The sequence below is a fragment of the Ostrinia nubilalis genome, chromosome 13, assembly GCF_963855985.1.
Source record: "Ostrinia nubilalis chromosome 13, ilOstNubi1.1, whole genome shotgun sequence".
NCBI classification, from domain to species: domain Eukaryota; kingdom Metazoa; phylum Arthropoda; class Insecta; order Lepidoptera; family Crambidae; genus Ostrinia; species Ostrinia nubilalis.
The window spans coordinates 13,524,591-13,542,737 of record NC_087100.1 but is presented as its reverse complement, the minus strand read 5'-3'; the positions used below and the strand labels follow the sequence as shown (position 1 = coordinate 13,542,737).

The 18,147-nt window shown below is 36.4% G+C and overlaps 2 protein-coding genes across 2 annotated transcripts in view; both read right to left on the bottom strand.

Moving 5' to 3' along the window:
• LOC135077720 (beta-1,3-glucan-binding protein-like) overlaps positions 1-8,786 on the bottom strand; it is a 48,931-nt gene extending 40,145 nt beyond the window's left edge. The window contains exons 1-3 of the mRNA XM_063972291.1: positions 8,738-8,786; positions 7,925-8,155; positions 6,805-6,950 (exon numbers count right to left, since the gene is read on the bottom strand). Of these exons, the coding sequence (XP_063828361.1) occupies positions 6,805-6,950; positions 7,925-8,144 (366 nt within the window). The 5' untranslated portion in view covers positions 8,145-8,155; positions 8,738-8,786. The remainder of the gene's footprint in view (positions 1-6,804; positions 6,951-7,924; positions 8,156-8,737) is intronic.
• A 1,758-nt stretch (positions 8,787-10,544) lies between these two features.
• On the bottom strand, positions 10,545-17,875 carry LOC135077335 (beta-1,3-glucan-binding protein-like). Its single transcript, XM_063971862.1, has 3 exons — positions 17,641-17,875; positions 11,415-11,599; positions 10,545-10,646 (listed from the first exon to the last, which is right to left on the bottom strand). The coding sequence occupies exons 1-3, from the start codon at positions 17,783-17,785 to the stop codon at positions 10,545-10,547; spliced, it is 432 nt and encodes a 143-aa protein (XP_063827932.1). The 5' UTR covers positions 17,786-17,875.
• Positions 17,876-18,147: the final 272 nt, after the last annotated feature.

The window sequence follows — 18,147 nt, the reverse complement described above, 5'->3', positions numbered from 1 at the left end:
ACATTAAAGCACAGTAATTACCCAGTATCTTAAAACAAAATAATCAATTTTAAAATGACAAAATAGGCTTTAAATTAACAAAACAAAACATTAAACTTAAATTCTAGTACTTCAAAATTTCAAAATAAATTGCGTTTGGCCTTATTAACATATTATCAAATATTTCTTGAGCTGATGTTGATGAGTCAGAATCGGTAGAGACAGAATCATCTACTTCAAAACATAGATGACGCAAAAATTTGAATTTTATATCTAAATTTTATATGTATTTATTTTTTTATCTTCTTTGATATCAGTTGAAGTGGTTACTCAGAATGTTCAATTAGCTGTTGGTTATTCTTCCCTAAAGTTGTATCTATTTCCTTACAATTAACATTTTCACTAGTAGATTTAACGTAGGATTTTCATTTTTTGTATTTGCGTTTGAATTTTTATCAATTTTTTCAAGCAAAACCATATTTTTCAGCAATTCATCTTGTAGATAAATTGTTGGATACATCTTGTACAGCTTCGATCGCTTTTTGCAAATTTTCTATGCTATATTGTACTTTCGGAGTCTTTGGCATTCTGAAAATGAAACATTAAAAGCCATTTCAATAATTATGCCTGTAAATTGCAAAACAAGTCTAGCAATGAGCAACTTAAACACTGTTACTGCATGGTGGCAACACTCTAATAATAAATGCCCTGGGCAATAACTATACATTAACATATGGCAATAACTGAAATGATGGTGGGCAATAACTAAAAATATACAGATTTACGTGCAGTGATTACCCACCTTTAAAATGACCGTTAGAAATCAAATTTTATCAGTTATTTTCATTGATAATGGAGAAAACACTTATAATTTCATCATGACTATACACCATTAGTTGAATATTAAATAACTTGCAAAAAAAATTTAACCTCTAAGCAAGTAATTCCTTAGTAAAATTGTTAAAGTCTTTACCTGTTTGAGTAACATTTTCACCCGTCTTGACAAAATCCGCCATAACTGTTTTTTTAAGTGTTTCCTATTGTAAATTTTAAATCTACTGTACATTGATCTCGGAGCCATCTACTTAGTAAATTCAAATCTAACTAGAGTGATTCAAAGTCGGCACCTGACAATATTATTCTTAAAGCGGGCAATCACTACCAGTGGGCAATCACTCTCTGGTTTACCCTACCATAACATAATTATTTTGAAGATTATTTGATATAGACAAAAAATAATTTATACAAATCGAATTATTTAAAAAAGTATCACAATATTGAATATTTGGTGCTCATTTCTCTTATTTTTGAGGACCAACAAGTAACGATCAGATTTAATTGTTACATCTCAAAAAAATTTTGCGTATATCAAAAGAGGTTAAAATATCGATCGATTTCATTTATTTTATGTCTCAAAGAAAGAGGATCAATCATTAAAATAGATGACCATTTAGATTTTCTTATTTGCCGTTTTTGCTAATTTAAAAAGATCATTTAAATACATGCCATTATTAATTACTTATTAATTATTGTAGTCTCAACATGATAAATTACGTAGAACATTGTGCGATAGTAATTAAGACGATGTTAGAAAAATAGGCCATGAAAGGAATGTTTACATACAGATAATGCAAAACCTTCATAAAGTAGACTCTAGCTTTTTAAATCAATGCCCTTCTCATTGGGAAACACTGTAATTTATGTAAAAACATATTTAAAGGCACTGGGTCTCTATCAGAAGGAACTCTAGGGGTGGAATCTCCATTGGCGTGGGTTAGCGGGCAAGGAGATAATATGTTGGATGGTTGACAATCACTTTCCCTACAATTTAACGTTCCACCAAACTCAATACGCTTTCAAAGATAACCTCGTAGCCGCTTGCTCACACTTGACATGACAAAACTGATTGACAGTTACCTTTTTCTGCGCATCAGTCGGGTGTTACGTTTAGGAATCACAAACCTCCCGCTTTACAGATTTATACAGATAACATAATATTAAGATTGGTACTATTAATTATCAATAATAATTTGCAGCATCTGTGTCCGGCGCCGACATATTAATTACTGATGTTAAAACAAATGTTCACATTTTCACAATATTCAAGGAATATAATTAAAAAAGAAGCCTTGAACTATTGTAATCTCAACATGATAAATTACGTATAGCCTGACCAGGAACATAAAAACCCTGGCATAGAGGCGCGTCAATTGCATTTGATAGTGCAACACTGAGTACAGTCGTACCTGTATTAAATTAATAGGCTAATTTTATGTATCAGGATTCAGGATTACGGGCTAATTTGATATTTTCATAAATTAACGAAAAAATATTATTATAGGTAACCTAATTTAACACGCTCACTGCGTTATGAGGTCTAAAAAGCCACATGCAGAACTTATCGCATGTGCGGCAGTCATAATCGCGTTCTCTCACTCTGTGCGGGGGGCGACTATTTTAACATTTCTATGAGTACAACAGAGACAAATATATCAAATTGCTTCTCTTACGAAGCCTAGCATAATGACGTAGACAATATTGTATGAGGTCGATTAGGTCCCATACGCACTGGATAGAAATTAATCACGTTCAGTGCGCCGTGAGGTCTGAACTGCCTCAAAAATTGCAGGCCTCATAACCGCACAGGGTGAGGCGCGGGCGCCGCGCATTTAGAGTAGTGATGTGATAAGTTTCGATACGGACGCACGCTGTTAGCCGGTGACACATTAACACTGACTTTTTAACTAAAAATGGCATTTGTATACACTTAACGCACGTATTTATTTCAGGTATTCCTAGTGGCAGATAATAATAATAATAATAATAAATATTTTTGGACATTTTACACTGCGCTTCTAGTCCCAAACTAAGCAAAGCTTGTACTATGGGTACTAGACAACGGATATAAACATACTTAAATACTTTTTTTTTGTAAATACATACATATTATTATACATAGAAAACACCCAGTCCAATACAAACAAATATGTTCATGCACACAAATACTGTGCGGGAATCGAACTCGCAACCTCCGGAATAGTAGTCCGTTTCGAACCACTACACCAAACGGCCGACAATGATGTGCTGAACATTCGCTTAAAAAAGGTGGTCAACGAAAGCGCTGCGTAGGTTGCTACGAGACAGATTAAGACTAACACTAATTAGCACTCAGGCTGCAAAAAAAAACTATAAAAATTGTAACTTTTTGTGTTCTGTGTGACAAATCCTACTGTTTGCCCTGTTTTGATGAAAAACACTTTAATTAAAAACAAATATTATAATTTTATGGTAACTGAAATTTTGTTTTATTCCCATCCCTAGTCGAGACACAAATTGGACTTTCTTTCAGTGCGAAATGAGGCAGAAAAGATGTCATATATATTTTTTTAATTTATTCAATACCAAAATGTCATAACTGCGGGCGAAGCTAGTTTATGGTTAAACATCTATTTAAGTTTATAATAAAAAAGTTTCAAGCCAATATTGTCTTTTCTGAGCTATATTTAAAGTATTTTTAGAAACAATATTTTGTGAGGCAGAAAAGGTCTCATACGCACTGTAAAGAAGTTCAATATTGACTCGAAAAGACCTCATACGCACTGGCTGAAAGTCTACGAAAAATGGTATCGCAGTGAGCGTGTTAAATAAATTAAATGAAACCATCAATCGAGCTAGTAGATTTATTTTATTATTCATCAATAATCAAATTCAGAACTTGAATATTGTCTGCAATGTTTGCTCATGAACGCTTCAAACTCGGTACTTCTTTCCCAATCCCATAAAATTCAACACTTAGAAAGTGACAAAATTTTTAAAATAGGTAGTTGAAACAAACCACAGCTAATTTTCATAGTGGACTGTACTATACGATAAACATGTCAGTCAATTTGACAACCTTTGTCGGAAACATTATTCAATGAAAATATTGTCCGAACCCTTAATATTTCTCTTCAACAAATACTTTAACACATTGTGAACCACTTTTCTTTCACGACTATAAAAATATTTTAGCAATTTAATTCATAAAACCAATTGCGCACATTTAAAATAAAGTTTGTTTACACTTTGACAGCAATAGACTGACATGCAAGGTGACATGTCAATGAAGTTTTCAGTTACTGTTGCCATTAAAAGAAATTAGTACCATTAGTTTTCCGCAACATGGCGAGGGTTTTTATGTTCCTGGTCAGGCTTATAGAACATTGTGCAATAATAATTACACTTCTCTGAAGAAGTTTTAACTGGGGAAATAAATGCTTGTGCATATGTTTGTGGCTTTTTGTATAAAAAGATCGAAAGTCACTGTAATTTATGTAAAAAAATTATTAATTACTTATTAATTATTGTAGTCTCAACATGATAAATTACGTAGAACATTGTGCGATAGTAATTAAGACGATGTTAGAAAATAGGCCATGAAACAATGATATTATAGAACTAAGAACTATAGATATGTTACGTTCATAGAAATTACGATTTTAATCCGTGCCGAGCTATTCCAAATTGCACACATTGACAAATGTAACTGATAAGTGAAACAAAAGATACGAAATAGCACGCAAATGAAAGAGATAGCTATAGTTTTAACGATTCTGCACTAACTAATCTATGTCCGCAGCGCACGCATCCTTATCGCTCTAACGTCAAAACAAGATCGCTTTCTCTTTCTTAACTTGAACATGGCGCATGGCGTCTTGATTGTTTGCATAAATAATTGAAAATATAAATACTAAATAATTTTGCATAATCACATGTGGTAAGAGATCCCTTGTATTTTGTTTACTTTAGAGTCATAATTGGTACACTTTCGAAACACACACGATGGCATTTTTTATTTATTTTGGTAAGAACACAGGAACTTACGGTGTGGTACACGCGATTGCGCACGACGCAGGCCACACGAAGACTAAACACAAGACGTCCCAATTGGGACGTATTTGAGTATTCACAGCGCGAGCGCTTATAACATATCTGCTTTTGTTTTTATATAATATCATTGCCATGAAAGGAATGTTTACATACAGATAATGCAAAACCTTCATAAAGTAGACTCTAGCTTTTTAAATGAATGCCCTTCTCATTGGGAAACACTGTAATTTATGTAAAAACATATTAATTACTGATGTTAAAACAAATGTTCACATTTTCACAACATTCAAGGAAAAAAAGAAGCCTTGAACTATTGTAATCTCAACATGATAAATTACGTAGAACATTGTGCGATAATAATTAAGATGTTAGAACAAATAGGCCATGAAAGGAATGTTTACATACAGATATTTTTCAAGTCACATTTATTGTATATCGCGTTTATGTTAATCGTTTATTAAGAAACTAAATGTGTTTATTAATGCACTGAATAGAAAAATTTATATTATACATAATATTGTGGTCTAAATGTTCTATTCATAAATAAATAAAGAACATTATTCATGGTACTACTATTTTTATTATTTTTAGTAGCTGTTTCTCATAATTAAGTAACCTTTACGTGTAATATCTTTCAATAAGCTGTATTTCTAATGTGTTTTCAATTGTTTTAGTATCATTTTCTCTTAATGTAAAGAAAAAGATTGTAGCTTCATTAAAAGATATTACAAGTTTGAATTCTAGTTACATACCTATATACCTAGATTAAAATTACTCCACTATTTTTAATCAGTGCACAAACTTTTAGGGCAACTTAGCGTGTCAAAAAACTTTTCTTGTGGGATTGGTCTCATACGAAAAGCTCTTGGCGGGCTTAGTTACTTCTGAAAAGTTTGTGCATTGATTAAAAATAATGGTAGAACATAAAATACGTAGCCATAATATGCACAGATTAAATACCGCCTTAGTACCAAAGTCACTCACTAGATGGCGTTAAGAAAAGTCCAGTTTTTTTTCTATGGAGTCGCCGTTCGCTTTTGTGCAAAGTGATGAATTGTATCTAAACTATGGCAATAATATAATGTATAAGATGAGTATCCAGTGTTTTATTTACGAGAATAGATCGACCGGCCTTTAATAATACTTAATATTACAAATGCGAAAGTAACTCTGTCTGTCTATCTGTCTTGCTTTCACGCCTAAACCACTGAACAGTAGGCCTAAGATGCGCGCCGTGATAACTTTTATCGACGTCAAAATGTATGGGCAAAACCGATAAAATGGCATGATAACCGCTTATCGCGGCGCGCATCTTAGGCCTACTGATTTTGATGAAATTTGGCATAGAGATAGTTTGATTCCCGGGAAAGGACATATAGGATAGATTTTATCCCGGTTTTTGAAACAGGAACGCGCGCGATAAAGTTTTTCTGTGACAGACTTAATTCCACGCGGGCGAAGCCGCGGGCGGAAAGCTACTAACTTGTATTTCAAGTCAAATCCTTTAAAAATACAAGGTGTCTCAAAAGAAAGTTTACATTTTATTAGCTTACTGCGTGAACGCAACAAATCCGAGGGGTGCGGGGGTTTTGTCAATCAGTAGCCTGGCTCTTTGGAATTTAGGTGCTATGGAGCATTCATCGGGAGTGTAGCCTGTACGCGACGAACCAAACCATTCAATTCAGACGGTCGGATTGCTCGGATCAAACTCCTCGCAGCTCGCGCTTCCCTCGACCAAAAATTGGTGGGGCGCTCCTTCGTGGATGAAACGAATTATAGGAATAGCTAAAGCCTGGTCCGTGAGCACGTAGAATTTTGTCCAAGACCCCAAGCTACCCATCCTTATCGCTCGCGCGTAATTATGTTGCTGTCGCGCTCGCGCACTCACTGCGGGCGCCCGTCGCACAGTCGCGATTCTACGTGCTCACGGACCAGGCTTTAGGTAATACTGCTTACAGGATGGTTGATGGGTATGTACTGTTCAATCTGCCAGAGATCGTCCTTGAAGGAGTCGAAGTTGTCTTCGAAGATGGTCTGTCCTGCGCACGCTTTGCCACCGCGGATGCGCGTCGCTGACGGTCGGCAGTCAGGCCTGCTGAACTCTGGAATTGTTACCAACCACTTTAATCTAAATTCTTAATATTAGTTACTCTTTCAATGGTTGCAATTTGAAATTAAATCAGAAGTTACGTAAGAAAATTTTCAATCATGTTGTCACAACAGTGTTAGATTGATTGGGAGAAGTAGGGATTCTTGGATGGGAAAACTTGGAGTGCAAGTGTGGTTTTGTTAACCGGTCGACGAAGCACATGATGTCGTGCCCTGCGTGCCCAAACAACTGCACACAGGAAGATTTAATGAAGGCTACTGACAACGCCACTCTTGTAGAGGAGTTTTGAGCTGACACTGTGTAGGTTTGTTGTTGACACGAGAAGAAGAAGTGTTATATTTTTTCAGCTGGAACAGCGAGATTTTATCGCATCTCTTGAGATGCAGGTTCAAGGTAACGAGATCTATCTAGGTATCTCAATCTGTTGAGAAAGATAGGTATTGAGGTGCGGAAGGAAAATGACAATTTATGCTACTGGAGAATCGATAGGCCTCGTTGGGAAGGTCGTCAGTCAATCTAAATATACAGGGTGGAATTTTGTAATGCCACCTGGAGGGAAAGTACTCTTATGTAGAAAGAAAATTATACTCAAAGAAAACATTTCTTTATTTTTAAATATAATTTTTATTGATAAATTTTCTATCTACAATATTAAGAGTACTTTCCCTCCAGGTGGCATTACAAAATTCCACCCTGTATAACTCAAAGGACTGACTGACTGACATAGTGATCTATCAACGCACAGCACAGCCCAAACTACTGGACGGATCGGGCTGAAATTTGGCATGCAGGTAGATGTTATGACGTAGGCATCCGCTAAGAAAGCATTTTACGAAACTCCACCCCTAAGGGGGTAAAACGGAATCCACGCGTACCAAGTCGCGGGCGGCCGCTAGTGACTCATAGAATTACACAATTTTTGGTTATAAAACCCTAAAGCTAGAAGTTTTTAGGAAGATATCTCACCAGTGATAGTATAGGTGCGGAAAGTGTACCCCGCCTTCTCGTCGTTCACCACAAGAACGCAGTAGTTGACGACGTCGCCGACTTTCAGTTGGGCGTCTGGATTGTCGTACACCCATTGCCCGTTGGTTGCCTGGGTGATTATGCCATTAAGTCTGCCTACCTCCGCGCCGCAGGAGGAGATGGCCCTGTTTACATTCCCTTGGAAATCGAAGAGGGACATGCTAGGGTAATCTAGAAGCAAACAAAGCAAAGTCCTCAATTCGATTCCTAGTTTCGTCAATTTGGGAAATAAGGTAAAAATGTGCTCTGGTAAGTTTTTTACGTTAATTATATTGCTGTTACTGTTCAAGCAATCGGGCAGATAAAAAAATATAGGATAGTAGGTACAATCTTTTTTTAGTTTAGGGGAATAACTTTTAGCAGTATCGTAGACTTATATTGAACTTAATTATAGCTCTTCTGGAATTGAAAATTAAAAATAAATTTAAAAGTAATTTTTAGATAAGGCCCCAAATAAAATGTAGCTTATTTAGTCTACTGATATCATACATATTAGTAGGTAAATAAATATAAAGTTTTGGTATCTGTATAAGGTTCCTTAAGAATGTTTGTGTTTACTTAAGTAGGTATTGGATACACAAACAAAATAAAAGTTTATGGACCAAATAAATAACTATAATAAATAAACATTTATTGGAAGTCGTTTCATAAGCAATACTTTATCCGTGTGGCGGTAAAAAACCCGGCTTTTAATGTTTACTAAATAAAAAGCTGTTTTCAAGGGCACTAAATATTTAAAATAAATTAACTTACCAGGTATGGATGCCCTGAATCCTTTTGGGCAAAAAGCCTCGATTTTGACATCAGGAATATTGAACTTCAGTGCAGGGGTCAATTTCCCAAACACATTTTTTGAGCGGCGTAGCTGAAAATCATAATTATGTTTTTTATGACATAGAACTTTGATTTTTTTTTACACGAAAATATACAGAGGTTCCATTTTGAGGACAACATTATTAATGAGTATTTTATTTTACAAATTCGACAAAAAATAATTGAACTAAGCGTTTCTAATTTTGGTGCAGTGTCCACATCCTTAATTTCTTACAATATGTATTTTTTTAGCTGAAGATCAAAACAGAACTTAGGGAAAAAGTATATTTTTGGATTATACAATCTATCTATTATCTAAGATTACCAAATTAAGCAAGTTTCCCAAATAACTGTGATTAAGTCACGTCCTTAAGTTTTGTCCGCGAAAAATTTATGATTTTGGTGTCAATAATGAAATAGCTCGTCAGTTTCTTTAAAGATCAAACAGGATTTAAACACTCCCATCATTCGTTAGGTTTAGTACCGCCCCCGCGAGCAGTGACGGCAGACGGGTGCAAGACCTCTGCGTCTTCCCGCCAAAAACGTAAATGTGTTGTTTTTTTTTAAACGGACAACAATTCTGCAATTTTGGTGTCTTTTTGTATAAGATTTCTAAGCTATTCTTTTTAGTTGAATTCCTCGTATAATGTAAAGGAACTGTTTTCATACCATGTGTTAAAATGTTATTGTTATATTTAAAACAGATTTCATATAATTTAGCTTTTTCAACGAGAATCTAATTTTGGTGAGTCAATTTTGGTGTTTTTGGTGGTGCACCAAAGCATTTTTAACCGACTTAACTCCGTCAATTGTGAACCGATTTTCAAAATTCTTTTTTTGTTTTATAGGGTACACTTATGTGGTGGTCCCATTGTCACCAAGTCAGGATCTGATGATGGGATCCTAGGGAAATCGAGAGTAAACCTCAAATTTTGTAGGAATGCAATACGTTTTCTAAAGTTATTCAAGTAGTCATCATCTAATGTTGATGAGGTGATGATGGAAGGTAAAACTCCTTAACGCTTAGGAGTTGGAGGATAATTCTTTAAATATTTTAGGTAGGTATGTACATACAGTTGTATTATTTCAGGTATTTAAGATGAGCTGATGATGAAAGGTCAAACAACATAAGTTAGGAGTTAGATGATACTCAATACTCATTTGTTGATACATACATTGACACATGATACATTGATACTTTTTAGTTGCCGATATTTAAAGTAGGGAGCCTGTATTTTGCTAGGAAGATTATTTACACTTGGATTGTGATTAAGACTATAATTTTCCATTACAAAATGGAAAATTATAGTCTTAATCACATTAAACATAGGTACTGTCCCTCTTCAGTGACAATAACAAGGACTAATCAACTAAAAAGCATGAAAAAAAATAATTTTAACAAAAAAATTAAAACCGACGCCAACAATCACTTAAAAGTAGAAAATAAGTACGTCGTTATTTATTTATTAGGACAATATACCATGATTAATATTTTTGGAGTCGGTGCTGGTAAATTTAAAACCATTTCTTGAGCTTGGCACTAAGATATGACCGACTGACAGCATATTTTCTAATTTTGGTGCTTTAATATAAATTTTGGTGTTCTCTTAATTTTGGTGTAAGGAAAATCTAAAAAACTACTGGACAAAATTTAATGTCTTAATCATTTTAGAAACAGTATAAGTTTCCAATAAATTTGATCTATAATTAAAGAATAAAAATACACAAATAACAATTTCCACCAAAATTAGGCAAAAATATGCACTTGTTGAAATTCACCCGCACGATAACCGGACACTGACACGGGTCCGTTGGGCGACAACCTTTGGTATGACACGAAGGGCAATTTCTGGTGAGATAATAAAAAATCTATACTTAATATTATAAATGCGAAAGTAACACTATCTGTCTGTCTTGCTTTCACGCCTATACCACTGAACCGATTTTGATGAAATTTGGCATAGAGATAGTTTGAGTCCCGGGAAAGGACATAGGATAGTTTTTATCCCGGTTTTTGAAACAGGAACGCGCGAGATTAAGTTTTTCTGTGACAGACAAAATTCCACGCGGGCGATGCCGCGGGCGGAAAGCTCCTAACTTGTATTTCAAGTCAAATCCTTTAAAAATACAAGGTGTCTCAAAAGAAAGTTTACATTTTATTAGCTTACTACGTGAACGCAACAAATCCGAGGGGTGCGGGGGTTTTGTCAATCAGTAGCCTGGCTCTTTGGAATTTAGGTGCTATGGAGCATTTATCGGCAGCAGATCAGGCGTTGTGTTTTCGAGAATTTTACAAAAATGGTGATTGGTGACTGTAACGCGTTGATTTCGCCACTTAAATGATGCCCTAAGCATACCTCTTATTAGAAAATGAGTCAAAATGTTATAAGAGACCAGTAAAACGCTGAAAAATCCAGGTGACCAAGGTAATTAAGAACGGTAGAAAACGTGGAAAGTGTTAATCAGCCTGTACGTGACGAGCCAAACCATTTAATTCAGACGGTCGGATTGCTCGGATCAAACTCCTCGCAGCTCGCGCTTCCCTCGACCAAAAATTGGTGGGGCGCGCCTTCGTGGATGAAACGAATTATAGGAATAGCTAGGTAATACTGCTTACAGGATGGTTGATGGGTATGTACTGTTCAATCTGCCAGAGATCGTCCTTGAAGGAGTCGAAGTTGTCTTCGAAGATGGTCTGCCCGGCGCAGGCTTTGCCGCCGCGGACGCGCGTCGCTGACGGACGACAGTCAAGCGTGGGCGTGGGATTTGGGCCCGTGTGGTTGCCTGAACGGCTGCTGAACTCTGAAATCAAAATGGAGTATAAATTACCAGCTTCTTTATAATCTTAATAATTAAACTTAGTTACTCTTTCAATGGTTGCAATTTGAAATTAAATCAGAAGTTTAACGTAAGAAAAAATTCTGTTACGTTGTCACAACCTCAAGTGTTAGATTGATTGGGAGAAGTAGGGATTCTTGGATGGGAAAACTTGGAGTGCAAGTATGGTTTTGTTCCCCAGTCGACGAAGCACGTATGATGTCGTGCCCTGCGTGCCCAAACAAACATAGGAAGATTTACCTAATGAAGGCTACTGACAACGCCACTCTTGTAGCGGAGTTTTGAGCTGACACTGAGTAGGTTTGTTGTCGACACGACAAGAAGTAGTGTTAAATTTTGTCAGCTGGAACAGCGAGGCTTTATCGTATCTCATGAGATGCAGGTACAGGGTAACGAGATCTATTTAGGTATCTCAATCTGTTGAGAAAGATAGGTATTGAGGTGAGGAAGGAAAATGACAATTTAATGATACTGCAGTATGTGGAGAATCATTATTAGGCTTCGTTGGGAAGGTCAATGATTCAGTCAATGACTCATAGAATTACACAATTTTTGGTTGTAAAACCCTAAAGCTGGAAGAGTTTTTGCTACCATGTACACACGGCCACACTGTTAACTATCCATTTCCGTTTTTGCTCTCGCTCTCATCAAATGGTGATTCTTTACGATAGAACGAGACGACATGACAGGCAATGGATAGTTAACACTGTTGCCGATGGTACCTTACCTTTGAGTTTCCGATATTTCGGCACTGTTGCAAACTCCATGGTCACGGTCACGGAGTAACTGAAGAAACTTGCGGGTGAGATATTATGTTATGGGCAGACATATCGGTCTACCCTCTTTCGCAGTCTTTTGTTGAAAAGACTATTTTCTTCAGGTACATGGTAGCAATCCCGTCAGTAATAATAATTATGTAAGTGACCATGAGAGTTTTAGGAAGTTTAATCTCACCAGTGATAGTATAGCTGAGACCGTCCTTAACGAATTCTTCTCCATTGACGGACACTAAAACGTAGTAGTTGACGACGTCGCCGACTTTCAGCTGGGCGGCAGGATTGTAGTACACCCATCGCCCGTTGGTTGCCTGGTTGATTTGTGTTATAATATCTTTGAGTTATATTATCTATGGCATGTATTGTCTGTGGTGATGTCTATAAAAATAAAGCGTCAGTGCGTTTCTGGTTACCGAACCTAGACGTGTGTTTTAATAGGTTATGGGCCCAGTCCCGCTAAAATTGTGAAAAGTAATAATAGTCTTTATACAGCACAGGGAAAATGACTTCAAATTATTCCTTGAACGTCCCGAAGCTCAGGGGCAGGGATAATTACGACGATTGGGCATTCGCCGTAGAAAATTTTCTGATTCTGGAGGGCATCGACATCCGTAACAGCGAAGCGTTAAATGAGCAAGACAACAGGAAGGCTAAAGCTAAGATGGTGATGACGATAGATCCATCTCTGTACGTACACATCAAAAATGAAACTACAGTGCATAGCTTGTGGACCAAGTTAAAGTCATTATTCGACGACTCTGGTTTCACCCGCCGCATCAGTCTACTCAGAAACCTCATCTCCATTCGCCTCGAGAGTTGTGACTCGATGACTGCGTACGTGACACAGATGGTGGACACGGCACAGAAGCTGAAAGGCACAGGATTCGAAATAAACGACGAGTGGGTCGGGTCGCTTTTGCTAGCTGGATTGCCAGAAAGGTTCTCGCCAATGATTATGGCTATTGAACATTCTGGAATGAACATTAGTGCAGACGCTATAAAGACTAAATTGCTGGATATGGGAGCAGATGTAGAAATTACGAAGACCGAGAGCGCTTTTATTGCAAAAAATCCACATCATCAAAATGCACGCCAAAACCGCCAAACGTGCAACAAAACGCAAAACCAAAATGGCGTCGGCCATGTTAGTGAGAACGCGACTAAGCCGCTGAAAAACATTAAATGCTACAAATGTAAAAGAATGGGACATTATAAGAACCAGTGTCGAAGTACCAATGAAAAACCAGTAAATGCATTTAGTGCAATGTTCCTAACGGGCGAGTTCGATGATCAAGATTGGTACGTGGATTCGGGCGCGAGCACGCATCTCATAACCGAGTCGAACAAGAGTTTGTTGACAAATATCTCGTATAATACTCAAACTCGAGACATTGTCGTGGCAAATAAAGAAAGTGTGCCAGTTTTATGTTCGGGGGATCTGCAGATTACAACTTGTGTTGGAGATTCACAGTACAACATAAAAGTGAACAATGTGCTCTGTATACATAACCTAACTACAAATCTTCTATCTGTGAGCAAGATGATATCTAATGGCAACAGAGTGGACTTTCATGAAAATGAGTGTCGCATTTTCAATAAGGAAAATGAATGCATTGGAGAAGCCAAGCAGGTTAATGGAGTATACAGGCTGAACATTGTGAAGTCGGAGAGGCTACTTGCAGGGATGGCAGTGGCTACCAGCAAGACTTGGCACAGGAGATTTGGTCACATAAATAACAATGATCTGAAAACAATGAAAAATGGAGCAGTAGAGGGCTTGAATTACCATAGCAAGGCAGAAATTGACAAAAGTAATTGCACAGTATGTTGCGAAGGAAAACAAACTAAATTACCTTTTCCTACTAGTTTGTCAAGAAGCACAGAGGTACTAAATTTAGTACATGCAGATCTTTGCGGCCCGATGGAGTCCAAGTCACTCGGAAATGCCAGATACTTTTTATTGTTAGTAGACGACTACAGTCGGATGGCTTTTGTATATTTTTTAAAGTCCAAGGATGAGACATTCACCAGCTTCAAGCACTTCAAGAACCTAGTGGAGAACCAAAAGTCAACAAAGATCAAGATCTTGAGAACTGACAACGGTGGTGAATTTTGTTCAGCAGTTATGGAGAATTATCTGAAGCAGTGCGGCATTATACATCAGAAAACAAACCCGTATACTCCACAGCAAAATGGGCTTTGTGAGAGATATAACAGATCCATCGTAGAGAAAGCCAGATGCCTGCTATTTGATGCCAAATTTGAAAAACACCTATGGGCAGAGGCCGTTCACACGGCAGTGTACCTGAAAAATAGATCTCCAGCTGCGGGTCTCCATCAGAAAACACCATTTGAATTATGGACAGATAAAAAGCCAAATGTGAGCCATGTTAGAATCTTTGGCAGCGTGGCCATGACACACATCCCAAAAGAAAGACGTCTCAAATGGGACAGAAAGGCAAAGAAGCTTTATCTTATTGGGTATGCTGACAACATAAAAGGATACAGGCTGTATGATCCCCAGACACGCACAGTGACAGTAGCAAGAGATGTCATAGTAATGGAACAGGACAATGACAGTGAAACGTCACAGATTATAGTGCAAAGTCAGAATCAGGATTCAGTGGGGGAAGATCAGTCAAAATCTGTTCAGGATATATCAGGTTCTGACATTGACAGTCCAGAACAGACTGATGAACAAGATTTGACATTTGTGCCTGAAGAACAGTCCAGTTATTCAGATGACAGCTTTCATGACACATTGTCATCAGATGACAGAGATGTCTGTGCAGAAATGCAAAGCACCGACATGTCACAAAAGCGTATCAGGCGAAAACCAGATCGATACGGCTATGCTAACCTGTGTGCTGCTGAAGTTAACTTTGAAGAAGATTTATCTCTCAGTGATGCAGTCAGTGGACCAGAACGGGAGCAGTGGTTGAATGCAATCCAGGAGGAATTGCAGTCATTCAACGACAGAAATGCTTGGGAATTGGTAGAAAAACCAGTGAACAAAACAGTAGTTAAGTGCAAGTGGGTTCTTAAGAAAAAGCTAAATAGTGAAAGTGAAGTGAGATATAGAGCTAGGCTTGTGGCAAAGGGGTTCAGTCAGAAACCAGGTACAGACTTTAAGGAAACCTTTTCACCAGTGCTCAGGTACTCCACTTTGAGGTTACTATTTGCTTTGAGTGTTAATCTTAACCTAAATGCTATTCACTTGGATGTTCCAACTGCATTTTTGAACGGCTTTTTGGATGAGTCTATTTTCATGGAAGTACCAGCTTATTTTAATATTCCAAATTGTGAAAATAAAGTTTTAAAACTAAATAGAGCCATATATGGATTAAAACAATCGGCCAGAGCTTGGTACCAGAGAGTTGAAATATTATTGTTAAAGTTAGGTTACACCAAGTCTCAGTATGAACCATGTTTATTCATGAAATGCAGTGGAAACATCAAAGTTTACATAGCATTATTTGTTGATGATTTTTTTATTTTTTACAACTGTCAAGATACTTGTGATAATTTGAAATCTGAGTTAAAAGCAAAATTTAATATTAAAGATTTAGGCCAAATTAAAAATTGTTTAGGAATGAATGTTAATATTGACCAAGTAAATGGCACTGTTACTTTGAGCCAGGAGAATTATGTTAATCAGTTGTTGGATAGATTTAACATGGCAGAATGTAAAGTAGCAGATACACCTTTAGAATGCAAATTGAATATTAACTCTGAAAATAAATATTGTGAAAATGACTTACCTTATCAGCAACTTATTGGTGGACATAGCTTATTCAGTCAGTTTTTTAAGTCAATTTAATAATTGTTACAATCATGAAACCTGGGCATACGCTAAACGTATTTTAAAATATCTTAAGAAAACTAAAAGTTTTGGGTTGAAATACAGTAAATTTGGTAATTCAAAATTAAAAGGTTATGTAGATGCAGATTGGGGGAATAATGTTATTGACAGAAAGTCGTATACAGGTCTATGTTTTATGTTAGCTGGAAGTGTTATTTCATGGGAGTCTAGGAAGCAAAGAACGGTTGCTCTCTCAAGCACCGAAGCCGAGTATATGGGTATAGCTGAAGCTTGTAAGGAGGCTGTTTACTTAATTAATTTGTTGAAAGAGATTACTAATGAGACTTACATCATTTCAATATTTAATGATAATCAAGGTGCACTTACTTTGTCAACAAATAATAATACTAATAACAAACGTACTAAACATATAGATATAAGGTACCATTACAGTAGAGATTGTGTTAGAAATGGAATTGTATCTTTAAAGTACTTGGCAACAGCTGAAATGCCGGCAGATCTTTTTACCAAATCATTAAGCAGTGTAAAGCATTACAACTTTGTAAAGTTATTGGGTATACAGGATGTAAAAATTGTTTAGTGTAACCTTTATTTTTATAAGTGGGGGTGTTATAATATCTTTGAGTTATATTATCTATGGCATGTATTGTCTGTGGTGATGTCTATAAAAATAAAGCGTCAGTGCGTTACCGAACCTACGTGTTTTTTAATAATTTGGCCGTTAAGTCCGCCTACCGCGGTGCTGTCGAAGGCCCTGGTTACATTCCCTTGGAATTCGAAGAGGAACATGCCAGGGGAATCTAGAAGCAAACAAACAAATTATTAATAAGTCAGTAAGGGTCCCTAGTTCGATTCCTAGTTTGGTCAATTTGGGAATGAGGTAAAAAATGTACCTACTCTGGTAAGTTTTTTACGTTAATTATATTGCTGTACTGTTCAAGCAATCGGGCAGATAAAAAAATATAGGATAGTAGGTACAATCTTTTTTTAGTTTAGGGGAATTACTTTTAGCAGTATCACGTTGACTTAATATTCAACTTAATTAAAGCTCTTCTTGAATTGGAAATTAAAAAGAAACTTAAAGTAATTTTTAGTTAAAGCCCCAAATAAAATTTTGCTTATTTTGTCTATTGATATAATATTAGTAGGTAAATGGTAAATATAAAGTTTAGGTATCTGTATATGGTTCCTTAAGAATGTTTGTGCTTACTTAAGTAGGTATTGGATACAAAAACAAAATAAAAGTTTATAGACCAAATAAATAACTAGCTATAATGATTAAACAATTTATTGGAAGTCGTTTCATAAACAATACTTTATCCGTGTGGCGGTAAAAAACCCGACTTTTAATGTTTACTAAATAAAAAGCTGTTTTCAAGGGCACTAAATATTTAAATTAAACTCACCAGGTATGGATGCCGTGAATCCTTTTGGGGAAAAAGCCTCGATTTTGACATCAGGGATGTTGAACTTCTGTGCACAACAGGTTTGTAATAATATTGCTATGACGCACGTGTGCGTAAGCGCACGTCTGACCAGTGCGACGGCCATCTTGCCACTGGACGGGTTGAGGTGATAAACCCAAGACAAAGAGACAGTCCTGCAAATTGTATAACGTGACGCATACAAATGTGTCACTTTAAGCTTGAATTGTGAATTTGTGCTGTGAATTTTGTTTCTACTGGACCTTAAATTATGGTATCGACAATTTCCACGTTATATGTTTCTGCCGTTAAATTATATTTGTGTAATCTGATCGGTCTAGTTTCTTTCTAGAATCTGTAAATAAAACAATAAATATTATTTAACAAACCCAAACCGATTAAATTCAAGTAGTCATATTATATTGATAACCGCTAAACGATAACCTTTCTTAATTCTGAGTAAATAAAATCATCAAGCTTGTTATTATT

Bases quoted from the DNA above. Each gene is read 5' to 3' on its own strand.
- LOC135077335 (XM_063971862.1), bottom strand. From the start codon at position 17,785: ATGGCCGTCGCACTGGTCAGACGTGCGCTTACGCACACGTGCGTCATA. The intron at 11,600-17,640 runs GTGAGTTTAATT...TTTTGATTTCAG, and splicing joins ATTCACGGCATCCATACCTG to AGTTCAGCAGCCGTTCAGGC. The intron at 10,647-11,414 runs GTAAGCAGTATT...TTATCTCACCAG, and splicing joins ACATACCCATCAACCATCCT to AAATTGCCCTTCGTGTCATA.